Consider the following 15,247-nt stretch of genomic DNA (forward strand, 5'->3'; position numbering starts at 1 on the left):
AAAAACCATATATATTATCATAACCTTTACTGTTAAAAACATTGTAGTATTAATATATAAGAGAATGTAGCAAACATTATATAGAAGTAAATAAAACAGAGGATAAATGAAGCGGTGGTCACGTAAAAAAAAATAAATAAGAAAGCCCGATAATTTAACACCTGTCCATCTTTCTAACTTTCTTGCAACTTTTTGTTGACTATCTTCTTCTCCAAAAAAGTTGAGTACCTTCTTAACTAAGGAAAACTCTTGGGGTCAAAACCAAAAACAGAAAACTAGACTGGCGTAAACCAACGATATCTTTTGATATATATAATAATATAGTAAAGTAATATAGTAATAATAATAATATAGTAATAGTAATAATATAGTAATATAGTAATAATAATAATTTAATTTTGTATCTGTATTTTGAATGGCTCAACATTTTTTTTAGTATTTTTATGCCAAAAACCGATGAACACAAGCTGTTTAATTTTTTTTAGATCACAGGTTCTTAGCGTCACATTCAAAATTTTGGTTTTCTGGTTTTATTTTTCGTAGATCACATGCACTTAGTGTCACATTTAAATATTTATTTTTTTAGTTTATTCACAGTGAAAATGTTGAAAACAAAGTACCAGTGCACCGAAAAATCAACGATAGTACAGATATAAAAACAATTTGTTCAGATGTTAACATATTAACACTAAATGACGATTAAGTAGAAGATTTTTAATGCTTAGACCAGTAAAAAAAACAATAACTTTTCTTTATGTAATGATTAGGTTAGAAACTTGTGTATTACACGAGTTTATATCACTAAATATTAAATAATTAGGCTAACCGGTGTGGGTTAGTGCCCCCAACCACCTCAGGTGGGTGGCGCCTCCGACACCATCCATGCTCCGCTAAGAGAGGGCGCTTGGTTGTTCCGCCAAGATGATGGCAAGCGCTAAAGGGGAAGAGACGGGGAGCAGCCAATCACAATTGTTTTTAATTTCTTTTTCTTTTTTTTTATATAATTAATGGGGCCTTTAAAAAGGCTTTATTAAACTGCAAGTTAACGATAAAGCCCATAAGGACTTTAACCCACACCATATAGTCTTATTAAGTTAACAAATTAGGAGTGACAAATCCTAACACAATCCAAAATCCAACCCAGACATGACACGAACTAAAATAGGTTTTAGGTCGGTTGACATGACCTGTTGTTAAAGCAGGTCGGGTTTGTGTTGACCCATTTTAAAAATAGGCCAGGTTCGGGTTGATCTAGAGAAAAAAAAACGAGCCAGTTGATCCATTAACCCGTTTAAGTATTAAAGAAAAAATTAACATTTTTTTTTTAATTTCTATATTTTTGAAGAAACACTTACAATTTCCAATATAATTTCAAGATTTTCAATATTAAAAAAAAAAACTGTTCTTTTTTGATTTAACAACCCAACATCCAGAATTTATGTGTGTATAGGTTAGGACTGAGATCTTTGACATGAAGAATAATATGAGTTGGGTTCGGGTTGCACATTTCAACTTGGTAATCCGACACGATTGACACTCCTATATAAAAATATTTGAGATAATAATTATTAAATGAATAAGAGAGAAGCAAGAAAATTATGATTTAATATTATTATTTAATATGAGACTGAAGCCAACAATAATACGTATTTAATATTATTATTTAATAGAAAAGACAGACAGAAAAACAAGAGTCATCATACACCAAATTTTTATTTATTATATATTATAGATTATAGAATAGATTTATATATAAATAGATACAGATATAGAGATATGAATGCAATGTGTGTGTGTGAGGATTAGGTTCATTTGTGAACAACATCTTCATAGTGAACTGTGTGAACTAATCAGGACCATTGATTTCCTTTTTAGTTGTTAAGGGTATGATTGTAATTATATAATAAATTAGATTTAAATCATTATTTTAATAATTGAATTCAGCTACACCTTTCCTATTTTTAATTGATTATCCACAATATCTTTTAAATTTTTAAAAGATCATTATCAAAAACATATAACAAATCACGTAACCCAAAATTCAATTTCGATTTAAAAGATCATTATAAAAAACATATAACAAATCACGTAACTTTCAGATTTCATAAACCCAGAATTCAATTTCGATCAGTTCTTCCCGTCTTTCAATCATGGCCGACCCAGAAATTAATAACCAGAATTCCGACAAAAACGTTGATGAAGCTAACGTTCCGATTAACGATAATGTTTTCGTTACAACAATGGATCGCCCAGGTGTGTATCCTATGATCATTAAGATCCATGTATATACGTATACGAATGTTGTTTTTTTCCTATTATATTCGTATCGTTTGCTACAATTTGTTTCATGTGATTGTTTATCCAAAAGTTTTTTTTCGTTGAGATTAATGATGCAGTTTGTGTTAATACACAAACGTATATTGAATACAAATAGTCAGGACTTTCGTGTTGTTTAGATTACCCCCTTGATTATACACAATATGTACAGTTCGTGGTTTAAGTTCGAGTGATCAGAGAGTAGTTTTTTGACAATTGATGTCCATAAATACACATGTGTATAACGTACAGAGGTTTCATGAGTACCGTTCATGTGTATAACGTTCGAGTGATCAGAGAGTATTTTTTTTTTGACAATTAACTGTTTAGCTTACCCCACTTGTTATACACATAAGCACAGTTCATGTTTTTTAGTTCGACCCCCTTGTGTGTATATATATAACATTTTTGTTTAACGTACTTTTTTAATAAAATTGTGCAGAGTCGGTTGCAAGTAACGTATATGAAACTCCTAATGGGACTAGGTATTGGACACCAACTGTCCTTCCCGGATTCAAACCATATGTGAAAGCTAGATTTAGTACTATAGAACAAGCAATTGCAATGTATGAGGAGTACACACAACTAGCAGGATTTGGAATCCGTCTAGGTACTTCACAAAAAGAAAAATATTGGCGACGAAATAGTTACGAATCGGCGATACATTTTATGCTCTAGAGCGAACAAACCTAAATGTAATATGGCTGATGTCGTTAACTCAATTTCACCATCACGTTGTTCCAACGTCAAAGTTACAAATTGTAAGGCATGTGTTAAGTTTGTTCGTATTAAAAATTCATCGGAGTACGAACTCTATGACTTTGTTGAACAATACAACCATGGGTTTAGCTCACCCGAGAATCTTGATTTATCACTAAAGCGAAGAAAGCTAGACTTTTCTACTCAAGAGTTCATAGCAAATGTCAGAATGCTAATCTAGGGCCACCAAATCCCACAAGATACACGTTGTTTTAAAAGGTGGCCACCATAACGTTCACGGGACGGTTGTGGACTACAAAAATTGCGGGCACGACATTCGTGGTTTTATTGGTGATAGAGACGCGCAAATGATACTTGACAAATTCAAAGCAGGCAACGAAAACAAAGAAAATTACACATTTAATACCCATATTGATGATACAGAACTTCAGTTAATATTTTGGTGTGATTGTGTTTCTAAATCAAACTACTAAGCGTTTGGTGATGTTCTGGCATTCGATGCAACTTATCACACAAATATGTAAGTTATAAAAATTTACTTTATAATTTTATTATATTTTTAGTTATCAGCTATCAAAACCTATTTTTCCGAACTTGTATGTACGATATGATTTTTGTCCCTTTCGCTGGAGTTGACCATCACAAAAACACGATATTTGGAGTTGGGTTGCTACATAATAAGACAATTGAGTCATACACATGGCTTCTTAAAAATTTCTCAAGGCACATAACGGAAAACAAGTCCTTTTGGTATTAACTGATCAAGATTGTGCCTTGAAACAAGCAGTCAACAATGTATTTGATAAGTCTATTCATAGACTATGTATGTGGCACATTATCCAAAAGTTGCCGGCAAAGGTATGACTTACAAACATGTATATCTTATAATGTCGTTCGATTGTATAACAGTTGTAAATTACAAATTATAGCATTTTACAAAAATATACACATGTGTATAGTTATCGACATTCTAGTGTACACAAGTGTATAACGAAATAGTCTGTTGAAAATTTTTGCATTTCTTTAATATGTAGATCAAGGGTAACGACAAGAGAAACGCATAAATCAAGCAAAAGTTCCATAAGCTTGTTTGGAACGTTTACATCAAACCAGAAACGTTTGAGAAGAGATGGCAGTTACTTATTGCTGAGTACAGTTTAGAAGACCATTCATGGTTGACCGAAATGTATACCATTTGTGAAAAGTGGATTCCGGGATATTTTCACGAAATATTAATGGAGACCACATCTAGGTGTGAAAGCGCTAACCATTTGTTCAAATCAAACTCCAGTTCACACAATACGTTGGTCCAATTTATGTTGTGCTACGATACATCCGTTGACGGGATACGAAATGACCAACGTAAACTCTGTCATAAATCAAACACCACTAATCAAGAATTCAAAACAAATTGGCCAATCGAACGTCATGCAAATATTAATTAAAACTTACTTCTTCTCATTGTAACCGTTTTGTACCTATAAATGTAAACAAAATGGGATTATTCAAGTACATAACTACGTTGAATGTACTATTAGTAGGATAACCTACACAAGTGTAAATTAAGAACATAATCTAACAATGTTCATGTCACGCCCCGATATTTCCACATATTACCGTTGGGCCCGGCGGGGAGTATCGTGACGTAGTTGATATCATCATTGTCAATATACACAATATAATAGCACAGCGAAAGGCTTGGTGAATAAACTATTACAAACCATAATGTCTGAGTGTTCGAGTGAAAGAATATACAGACTGGAATGTAATAAGATCCACAGGCGGATCATAAAAGTACAAAGAAACAAAATAACAGACTTCAGGTATCTATGGATTTGCAAGATCCTCTTAAGACACCTAATAGCTTCAGCCTATTACGAGAGGTACCTGTCAATCAGTCTTTAGAAAATACGTCAGTATAAACTGGTAAATACAATTAACTGACTCTTTTGAAAACATTTATGAAAATTCATTTAAGTGCACATGGCACAAATCTTTTATAACTTGGGACAATTATTTAAAAATAATCTTGTATACAGATTTATATGTTTGTCATACAATTGAGACCGGTTGGAAGCCGGTCGTGATTAACCGACTCACCACTTATAGAACCCACAAAGGAGTTATCCCCAACATGTGGGTTTATATATTATTTAACATTTGCATCTGTCAGGTGTATGCCTACACCCTGTGCATAGGTCGTGGCCATTTTCAAATGAAATAAGCCGAGGATATCCAGGACACGGTCGTATTAACCCCCAATGTTTATGTTATCAAACAAAACAGATTAAAACGGGTTATGTAAATTTATTAATCACAATCTGATTAAATGATTTCATACCCAACCAAGTGGTATTATTATAATACCGTATCCCAAGCCCGTATAAGGGAAAATAAGTTAAAAGTATTTACATGAGATAAAGTGAAAGATAACTCAGCAGTATAATCCTAAAGCTTTTTGATGGCACCTTCTACTGGAAGCTATTTAATTTGTATAGAAGGTTTATTAACCTATTAGGATGCTAACAGGTCTTTAATTAAGTCAAGGACTTAGACCGGCTAGCTGGAAGGAAGCCTTACGGTTCTAAACGCTAGATTAAGCGGAGACCGGAATACAATGTGGTTTAGACCCGACAAGCTTGGATACTTGTATAATATGGGTAAACTAATCACATTCTGGAAATTGAGGAAATAATAATAAGGTTAAGCCCGTTTCGACTATTTTATGTAGACTAGTCACATAAGCCAATCCGAACGCGTAAATGCGTAACGGGTAACCAAATGAATTATATGCAGGTCTTAATCGTTATTATGCTTAAAATATGTTAATACATCAGTAAGATGTTAACATATATGCCCGAAAAGTAATTTAAACCAAGTTAAGTTCCATAAGGGCATTTTGGTAATTTTGATGCTCATAAAAGAGTTTAAATATTAAACCGAGTTTCAGGTCTGATACAATCAGTAAAAATATGTATTTTTATAAGTTATAATAGTAGGGTATTTTATATATATGTGAAATTTATCTTTTATAACCAAACTATGCACCGTAGGGGCATTTTGGTAATTTCACATAAGCTTTAAAGGTCAAAATTAGAATTCTGAGTTTAAAACTTTGGCTTACTGTTTAATTACATAAATTAACTTAAAACATCAGTAGGTAATAAGTTTTACATGCCAAAAATAGTTTTGACTCATACCATGCGCTTAAAATGCTTAAAAGTCGGTTTTAAACGATTTTCGGTTAAAATAGGAAATCTGAGTTTTTGATCAGTTTATAAAGCTTAAAATATTTTAATTATCATATAAAATCAGTAGCAAAAGGTTTGGTGTCAAAATGTTATGTAGAACTCATTTTATGCATGAAAAGGGTAAAACCGACATTTACCGAATCAAAGCTATAACCCTATGTTATGCTCAGCCTAAAAATAAATAAAAATTTTTAAAAATCCCAAAATATTATTTTACATCAGTAGGTAAGAAGTTTGGTATCAAAAATTGGGTTTAGATAGGCTTTATGCTAATTACGCCGTTTAATTAATAAAAAGCTTTCTAATTACGCTAATGAGCATAACTCCTAATCTAGACATCAAACTGATGTCAAGTATTTAGGACAAGTCTAAATATCAGTAGCAAAGGCTATTGTTCATTCACATTGCTAAAAATCTTAGTTGTGTGTCAAAAGGGCGTTTATGGCATTTTTAAGCATATTAACGATCAAGTGCATATAATTCAAACCACTAAGGATCATGCAATATAACTTCAGAGGGTTATACTACTGAGTAATGTGGTCCTAATGGCAGCTTAAAACATGGGAAAATTAAGCTTACACGGGTCAGAACTGAAGGTCAAAGCAAAACTCAAGCTTTTGCGACTTTCGGTTATAAACTGACCTTAGACTGTTAATTGTCGAGTTAGGACTGATAAAACATCTTCTAATATTAATTACCAAGTCATTAGAATGTTAAAATATAATTTAGAACTTCTGTTTTATTAATTTAAATCATTTTCAAACATTCTGTTTTGTCAAACTACTTTGACCCGACAATTAACTAGTCAAACGAAATAATTAGGAGGTGCCCTTTTAAAGGTTAATCACCTACCTTAATATGGTTCTATAACCACTTTCGTTTTGATCAGTGGTTAGACCATATGTGATTAAACTGAAAGTCAAACCTAAATTACGACAAGTTTGACTTTTCAATTATTAAGGTAATTAAAACGACTAAGTAAGTAATTAAACCCTTACTAATGGTCCTTGCTATCTTTTCTACACTTGGAAATCTTCTCCTACTGATGCAAGCTCCATAAGTTGCCCCTTTGAAGTTGTTTGCAAAATGTGTGCATATGAACTTAGAACTAGAGCTCTTTATATAGTGATTTTCAAGCTCCTAGATCAATTGCAGGTGTAATGGGACTTCCTAGGATCACTCCAGGTGTCCTAGTTGATTTATAAAACCATTTGAGAGCCCCTAGATTCGTTACAATTGAGGTTAAGTCGGTTATAGCTGAAAACCTGCACCTGTCCAAGAGTTTCTGCGCTGGGCACTTTTAGGCGGCCCGCATAAGATCATAAAGGAACTTACGCGGCCCGCGTAGACCTGTTTTACAGGTTAAAACAATTTTCATCTTGGCAGCTTTAGTCCCTGGCCATTGAAAACCCTTTTTAACCTTATTTTTTACATATAAGGCCCTTGTAGTTTGTTTGTTGAGGTCAAGGAGGTATAAACAAACTTCGTTAGGCTCGGTTTCGTTAAATATCACTATGAATGCAAGTTTCATCAAGTTGACACTTATAGCCCAAAGTCTTGAAAACATGCTTAATGATCTCGAAACCACGTGAAATTTTTATCACTTATTCTTGAGAGTATATTTGAATATTTCGAAGCCTCGGGTTCGTTAAAAGGTCACTCGGAGGTCAGAATTAACATGTTGACACGTTTAACCCTTGTAGTTTTATAATCTTCTGATTATTTTCACCAACGGCTTCTTATATCCAATCGATCACTCGTTTAAGGATATATTCTTCACGTATGGTCATTCAGAGGCATAATTTTGGCATGTTGACACTTTTAGTCCCTTCGCTTACATATTTTCACTATTTGTCAACTTTAGTCCTTCAAACTCAATCTTTCACATATTTAGAGTTTAGGACACGCGTCTATACATAATTGGACACGTTTTTACGTGGTGTTACATCCTCACCCCCTTAAAAGAAATCTCGACCCCGAGATTTACTGAAATAAGTGAGGGTACTTCTGTCGCATGGTGGACTCGACTTCCCACGTATATTCGGGTCCTCTACGGGCATCCCATTTGACCTTTACTATAGGTACATGCTTCATTCGAAGCTTTTTAACCTGAAGATCCTCAATCGATATAGGTCTTTCAACAAACCTCAGGCTTTCATCAATCTGTACGTCCTTATGAGACATAGCTAGTGATTCATCAGCTAGACATTTCTGTAGATTACAGATGTGGAACACATTATGTATTCCACTTAGCTCCTCAGGCAAGTTTAGCTTATGAGCTACACTGCCGACACATTCGATAATCTCGAATGGTCCAATATACCTAGGGCTTAACTTGCCCTTCTTACCAAAACCCATCACACTTTTCCAGGGTGATACTTTCAGTAAGACTTTATCGCCAACCTCAAACTTTAGAGGTTTTCGCCTCTTATCAGCATAACTTTTCTGCCTATCCCTGGCAGCTTTCAGGCGATCACGAATCTGGACAATCTTGTCCGTCGTTTCAAGGACTATATTAGATCCTGATAACTGAGCTTCTCCTACTTCTGCCCAACAAACAGGCGTTCTGCATTTCCTACCATATAATGCCTCAAAAGGCGCAGCCTGAATGCTTGTATGGTAGCTATTGTTATAGGAGAACTCGATCAAGGGTAGGTGATCATCCCAACTACCTCCCAAATCGATGACACATGCATGAAGCATGTCTTCCAACGTTTGAATCGTACGCTCGCTCTGTCCATCAGTCTGAGGATGGTAAGCAGAACTAAAATTCAACCGTGTGCCTAAAGATTGTTGGAAACTTTTCCAAAAGTGTGAGGTGTACCTTGTATCTCTATCAGAGATGATAGACACCGGCACTCCGTGAAGGGATACAATCTTATCCACATACAACTAGGCTAACTTGTCGGAGCTATGAGTCTCCTTGATGGGTAAGAAATGTGCTGACTTAGTCAGTCTATCAACTATAACCCATATGGTGTCATTTCCGTGCCTTGTTTTAGGTAACTTGGTTATAAAATCCATGGTTACCATCTCCCACTTGCACGTAGGGAGTTCTGGTTGTTGAAGCAGACCTGATGGCTTTTGATGTTCAGCTTTAATCTGAGCACAAGTCAGGCACTTAGCTACATGTGTGGCAATAGATTTCTTCAAACCTATCCACCAATAATTAGTCTTCAAATCCTGATACATTTTGTCACCTCCAAGGTGAAATGAGTACTTGGAGTTGTGGGCTTCCTAGAGGATTACATCTCAAAGTCCTCCTTGAATGGGAACACAAATTCTTCCATTCATTCTGAGGATTCCATCCTTCCCAAGTGCTAACTGCTCAGCAGTTACACCCAACTTTTCATTTGGAAGGTTAACTTCCAAAACAGCATCTTTCTGTGCAGCTAATAGTCTTTCATTCAGACTATTCTTCAACTCAATGCTCTTGGCATTGATCCTAATTGGTTTGACTCTTTCCTTTCGGCTTAGAGCATCAGCGACCACATTCGTTTTACCTGGATGGTAGCGAATTTCGCAATCATAATCATTCAGAGTTTCCATCCAACGACGTTGTCTCATATTGAGCTCTTTCTGATTGAACAAGTGTTGAAGACTTTTGTGATCCGAGTAGATCACACATTTAGTTCCATACAAATAATGTCTCCACAACTTTAGTGCGAATACAACGACACCCAATTCTAAATCATGGGTGGTGTAATTCTTTTCATGCACTTTCAGTTGTCGTGATGCATAGGCGATCACCTTGCCTCGCTGCATTAGTACACATCCCATACCGGTGTGTGAAGCATCACAATATATGACAAACTCTTCTACTCCTTCAGGTAAACATAACACCGGAGCATTGCTCAATCTTTGCTTAAGAATCTCAAAGGATTCTTGTTGCTTTGGACCCCAGTCAAATTTTACATTCTTACGGGTCAAGGAAGTTAATGGTGCAGCTATCCTCGAGAAGTTCTCAATGAATCTTCTATAATATCCAGCTAAACCCAGAAAGCTGCGAATTTCTGTAGGCGTCTTTGGTGCTTCCCAATTCATAATGGCTTCTATCTTGGCGGGATCTACTTGGATACCACGCTCACTAACAACATGTCCAAGGAATTGGACTTCACGAAGCCAGAACTCGCACTTGGAGAATTTAGCATACAACTTCTCCTGTCGAAGCAATCCTAGGATACATCGAAGGTGCTTCTCGTGATCAACTTGGCTACGAGAATAGATAAGTATGTCGTCTATAAAGACAATGATAAACTTATCTAAGTATGGTTTGCAGACTCTATTCATGAGGTCCATGAATGCTGCAGGTGCATTAGTGAGCCCGAAAGGCATCACTAAAAACTCAAAATGTCCATACCTCGTTCTGAATGCTGTTTTAGGCACATCTTCAGTTCTCACCTTAAGTTGATGATACCCAGACCTCAAATCAATCTTCGAAAAATAGCTCGCCCCTTGGAGTTGATCGAATAAATCATCGATCCTGGGCAAAGGATAACAATTCTTGATCGTTACCTTATTCAATTCACGGTAATCAATGCATAAGCGCATTGATCCGTCCTTCTTTTTCACAAAGAGTATTGGAGCTCCCCAGGGCGAAGAGCTGGGTTGATAAAACCTTTCTCTAGTAAGTCGTCAAGTTGCGTCCTGAGCTCTTTCATTTCCGTAGGTGCTAGATGATAAGGAGCTCGTGCAATAGGTGCAGATCCTGGTAGAATGTCTATCCTGAACTCTACTTGCTTCTCAGGAGGTAATCCAGCTAACTCGTCAGGAAAGACATCGGGATATTCAGAGATGATAGGAATGTCTTCAATCTTAGGCTTCGGATCATTCACAGTCACTTGTGCCATGTAAATGACACATCCGCTCTTCAAACACTGCGATACCTTGAGAATAGACACATTGCTGGGCAACCCGTATTGCGTATCTCCTTGAATAGTGACTGATTCGCCAGAAGGGGTTTTGATAATAACTAGCTTTTTATCACAGACAATTTGGGCTTGGTTATGCGATAACCAATCCATGCCTAAAACTATATCAAACCCAGCCAATTTCATTGGCAAGAGGGATAGCGGGATAAAATGATTCTTAATGGATATAGAGCAGCCATCAAGAAGAATTGAAGTTGTTTCTAAGGTACCATCAGCAAGCTCTACCTTATATTTTATGTCTAGAGTCTTAATAGGCAAATTCAGTAACTTACAGAATTTATGATCTACAAAAGACTTATCAGCACCGAAATCAAATAAGACTCTAGCATAATTATTATTGATGAGGAAGGTACCTGTTATGACGTTCTCGTCGTTCAACGCTTCCCTCGCGTTCATCTGAAAGACTCTCGCGTTGTTCTTCTTCGCCTCCTCGGGCTTCTTAGCATTCTTGGGGCAATTGGTTTTGATGTGCCCCTTTTCATTGCAACCATAGTAGGTTGCATCCTTGATATTTCGGCACTAAACAGACTTGTGCCCTTTCTTTTTGCAGATCCCACATGGTTTGGCCTGTGGGTCTTGGTTGCACTTTCCAAAGTGCCTTTTGTGACATATCTTGCACCTGGGCCTATCATTTGACTGCCCCTTTTTGTAACCAGAGTTCCCTTTGCCCTTTTTGTTCGACTGAGGAGACTTGTCTTCCTCTCTTTTCCTCTTCCCTTCATCGGTAACCTTCTTCGCCCTACTCCTCACAACATCCAGAGTGAGGGACAAAGATAGATCCACAACAGATCTATAAGTGGCTGGCTTAGAGGCCTTAACATTCCCTTTTACTTCAGGGGCCAAACCACCGATGAAACGCGCAATGCGTTTGGGTTCAGGAGTGACTAAATATGGCACAAGTCTTGACATTGAATTGAAGCTAGTCACATAAGATCTACAATCCAGATCCTTCATCACTAAGGTGAGGAAATCAGTTTCTATCCTCTCGACTGCATGTTGAGGACAATAAGTATCCTTCACCAAATCAACAAACTTGCTGCAAGAAAGATTGTACAAAGAAACCTTTCCTGTGGCTTGCACTAAGGCTTTCCACCAGGTGAGGGCATCGCCCTTAAATGATTGAGTCACATACTTCACTATATCCTCCTTAGCACATCTGCTGATGTCTATCACTGTCTCTATTTCGTCCAACCATTTCGTATAATCGATTGCTCCTTTTTCTCCCGTAAAATCTCTTGGTTTACAGGAGACAAAGTACTTGTAGGTACAACCCTTGGTGTACCTGGGAGTCGGCTCAAGGATAATTTGCCTCTTTGGCTCACTTCCTTAATTAGATGAGTGTTGAGACTCACTCTTCTTATGAATATGAGATTGAGAATGGGATTTTGAATGAGTTTGAGACCGAAAAACACTTGGTTCTTTAAATTTAGCATCCACCGCCTGAGTAACTGCTGCGGTGATCATTGCTTGCAGTTCGGCACCAGTGATATTAATCCTGGTGTTGTTGCCTTCTACAGGATGACTGTTTGCTTCATCCGAGCCAGCCATTTTTGAATACTATATTAAACAATGATGATATTTAAATTATATAGCGTATCATCGCATTGATGATCAGATGGTCATGATATTATTAAACCATATAGACCATTTTAAATAGATTAATCAAATCATAATTTCCCTAGGCTACAATAGAACCATAATAAGCAATTTATAGGATATAATCCTTTATATTTATTAGATAGAGGATATAAATCACATTTGTCAATGTCATGGAAGACATTTTTATTTAGCACAAGGCTCGTCTCGAAGGACATTTAGATGGCACAAAAGGCCTTGTCACATGGACGATTAAAACATAACCAACGATCTCTCGGATCATTGATCTTTTAAGGGTCGAACATAGTTCATCGCCTTATTGATAAGAAGTTTATAATAAAAACTATCATTGTCATTATTACACCTTTGCTTATAAGCATACATCTCAAATGGATGTTTTGGTGTATACATCATATTGATGTTTATTTTCCATGATTCACATTGATCATATAGGCTATATATGAGTGACTTGAAAAACTCAAGTACATTTGGAAGCTTGTGTGGTTTCTCGTACCGCACAGCCAAGAATGTTAACATGTTTTCAGATGTTAACAGAGATTTATTGTCATAAAAAGGTTGTACCATCATAGCCATTTTAATAATTTGGCTAGGTTATACCTCTAAGAAAATTTCTCTGGCAAGTCAATAAAAATTGAAATGATAAGGCATGATGATGTATTAAAGTACATAATTAAAATCCAAAGAAATTTCATTAAACATTAAACTACTACAAGTGCCCTAAACGGGTCTTAAAAAGAACATACTACCCACGTAGGGGCTACAGAAACAGAAAATGAGTCCTCGCAGGGACTAGGTACTGAAAACAAAATGTCCTCGCAGGGACTTGATTGAAAATAAAATAATGTCCTCATAGGGACTTGATTAAAAGACATTACAAGATAAAGTAACTTCCTATTTCTTCTTGCCCTTAATAAGGCTTGCAAGGCCTTTGAGAAAGCTACTATGCTGCTTCTTGGTTTTGTTTGCCTCATGCTCAACCCTATCTAACCTTTCCAAGATCTCCTGAGTTTGCTGCTGCTGGGGAGGAGGAGGTTGCTGGTAAGGCGGGTATTGATAACCCTGTACCGGGTATCCAGTTGGATAAACTGGAGGGTAAGAAGAAGAAGAAGAAGAAGAAGGGTAAAGATGATGGTATTGTGCAGCTGTAAGGTACGGATCATGAGTTCCATAATCCGATGGATATCCCGATGGGTTTTCGAAAGGATTGTACCCAGAAGAACCTGGGTAAGTCGGGATTGGGTTATCGAAACCCATTGGCAGTGGTGGTGGTGCATAAGAAGTTGGCGGAGGATCATTCTCCGGCACCGCGTGCGAGGGTCCACCCATTTGGGGATCCTTGGGAATAGGAGGGTAAGAACTTGAACCCTGAGGAGAACTGAAACGAGGTCCTCCTCGCACGGATATCCACGCATTCCTCCTTCGCCTCGGAGGCTCGGGAGGTGGCTGAGGTGGCTGTTGAGGCGGCTCCTCAACAGGAAGTGGTGGAGGTGAAACTGCTTGAAGCTGAGGTTCAACCAAAGGAGGTTGAGCTGGAGAGTTATGGTACGAAGGAGTAAAGTACCAATCATATGTGGCCATTCTCTCTTGGTATGAATCGGGCCCACGGTACGGTGATCCCTGAAATGGGGAACCGCTTGAGATGCTAATCGGGTGTCCCGGTGTTCCGGTTTGCATTTCTGGGTCCGGATCGTCGTCCATCTCCATTTCCTGAGAAAAGTGATCCTCAGGTCCCAAAGGGTTGTAGCCCAAAAAGTCGTTGACATAATCATTCGGATGAAACTGTGCCGGGGAGTAGGTAGAATCCGAATGGTGGAAGGAATGAGAGTGCAACGAATGGTAAGATTGGTAAGATTCATGGGAGTGATGGGAGTGTTGAGAATGTTGCGAATGTTGAGGCTCGTCTGGAACAAGCGGCCCGAAAGATGGATGGAATGAAGGAGATGAGGTCAACGAGACAGAGTGTCTCGCTGGTTCGAAAGAGCGACCCCACTGATTGCGGGAGTCAGAACTGGAAAGTGACGCAGACGGAGTGCGTCGATGTGAAGGTCCTGCTGATGGTCCCCCTCGCATGGGACCCTTTCCTTTACCCCTAACTCTTGGCGGCATGGTAGCTGATTATTCCTGTCAAAACAAGAAAAACGAAACAAGATAAAATATAAACAGCGAAGGAAAGTTAAGAATAAATCCTAGGTCATGGCCTAGACTTGAAAGTCTAAGGAATGTGCTTATTGTGTCATTGAGATTAAACACAAAAGGTTAGTGTTTAATTCACTCAATGTTGGCTCTGATACCAACCTGTCTCACCCCGATATTTTTACATATTACTGGTGGGCCCGGCGGGGAGTATCGTGACGTAGTTGATATCATCATTGTCAATATACACAATATAATAGCACAGCGGAAGGCTTGGTG

The 15,247-nt window shown here is 37.3% G+C and overlaps 2 protein-coding genes across 2 annotated transcripts; both read right to left on the reverse strand.

Annotated features, from left to right (window-relative positions):
• Positions 1 to 11,737: 11,737 nt before the first annotated feature.
• LOC110932381 lies at positions 11,738 to 12,766 on the reverse strand. The gene is made up of 2 exons (XM_022175721.1): positions 12,631 to 12,766; positions 11,738 to 12,543 (listed from the first exon to the last, which is right to left on the reverse strand). The coding sequence occupies exons 1-2, from the start codon at positions 12,764 to 12,766 to the stop codon at positions 11,738 to 11,740; spliced, it is 942 nt and encodes a 313-aa protein (XP_022031413.1).
• A 960-nt stretch (positions 12,767 to 13,726) lies between these two features.
• LOC110932382 (extensin-like) lies at positions 13,727 to 14,941 on the reverse strand. Its single transcript, XM_022175722.1, has one exon. It carries the CDS (start codon positions 14,939 to 14,941, stop codon positions 13,727 to 13,729), a length of 1,215 nt encoding a protein of 404 aa, XP_022031414.1.
• Positions 14,942 to 15,247: the final 306 nt, after the last annotated feature.

This window comes from Helianthus annuus, chromosome 3 (genome assembly GCF_002127325.2).
Source record: "Helianthus annuus cultivar XRQ/B chromosome 3, HanXRQr2.0-SUNRISE, whole genome shotgun sequence".
NCBI lineage: Eukaryota > Viridiplantae > Streptophyta > Magnoliopsida > Asterales > Asteraceae > Helianthus > Helianthus annuus.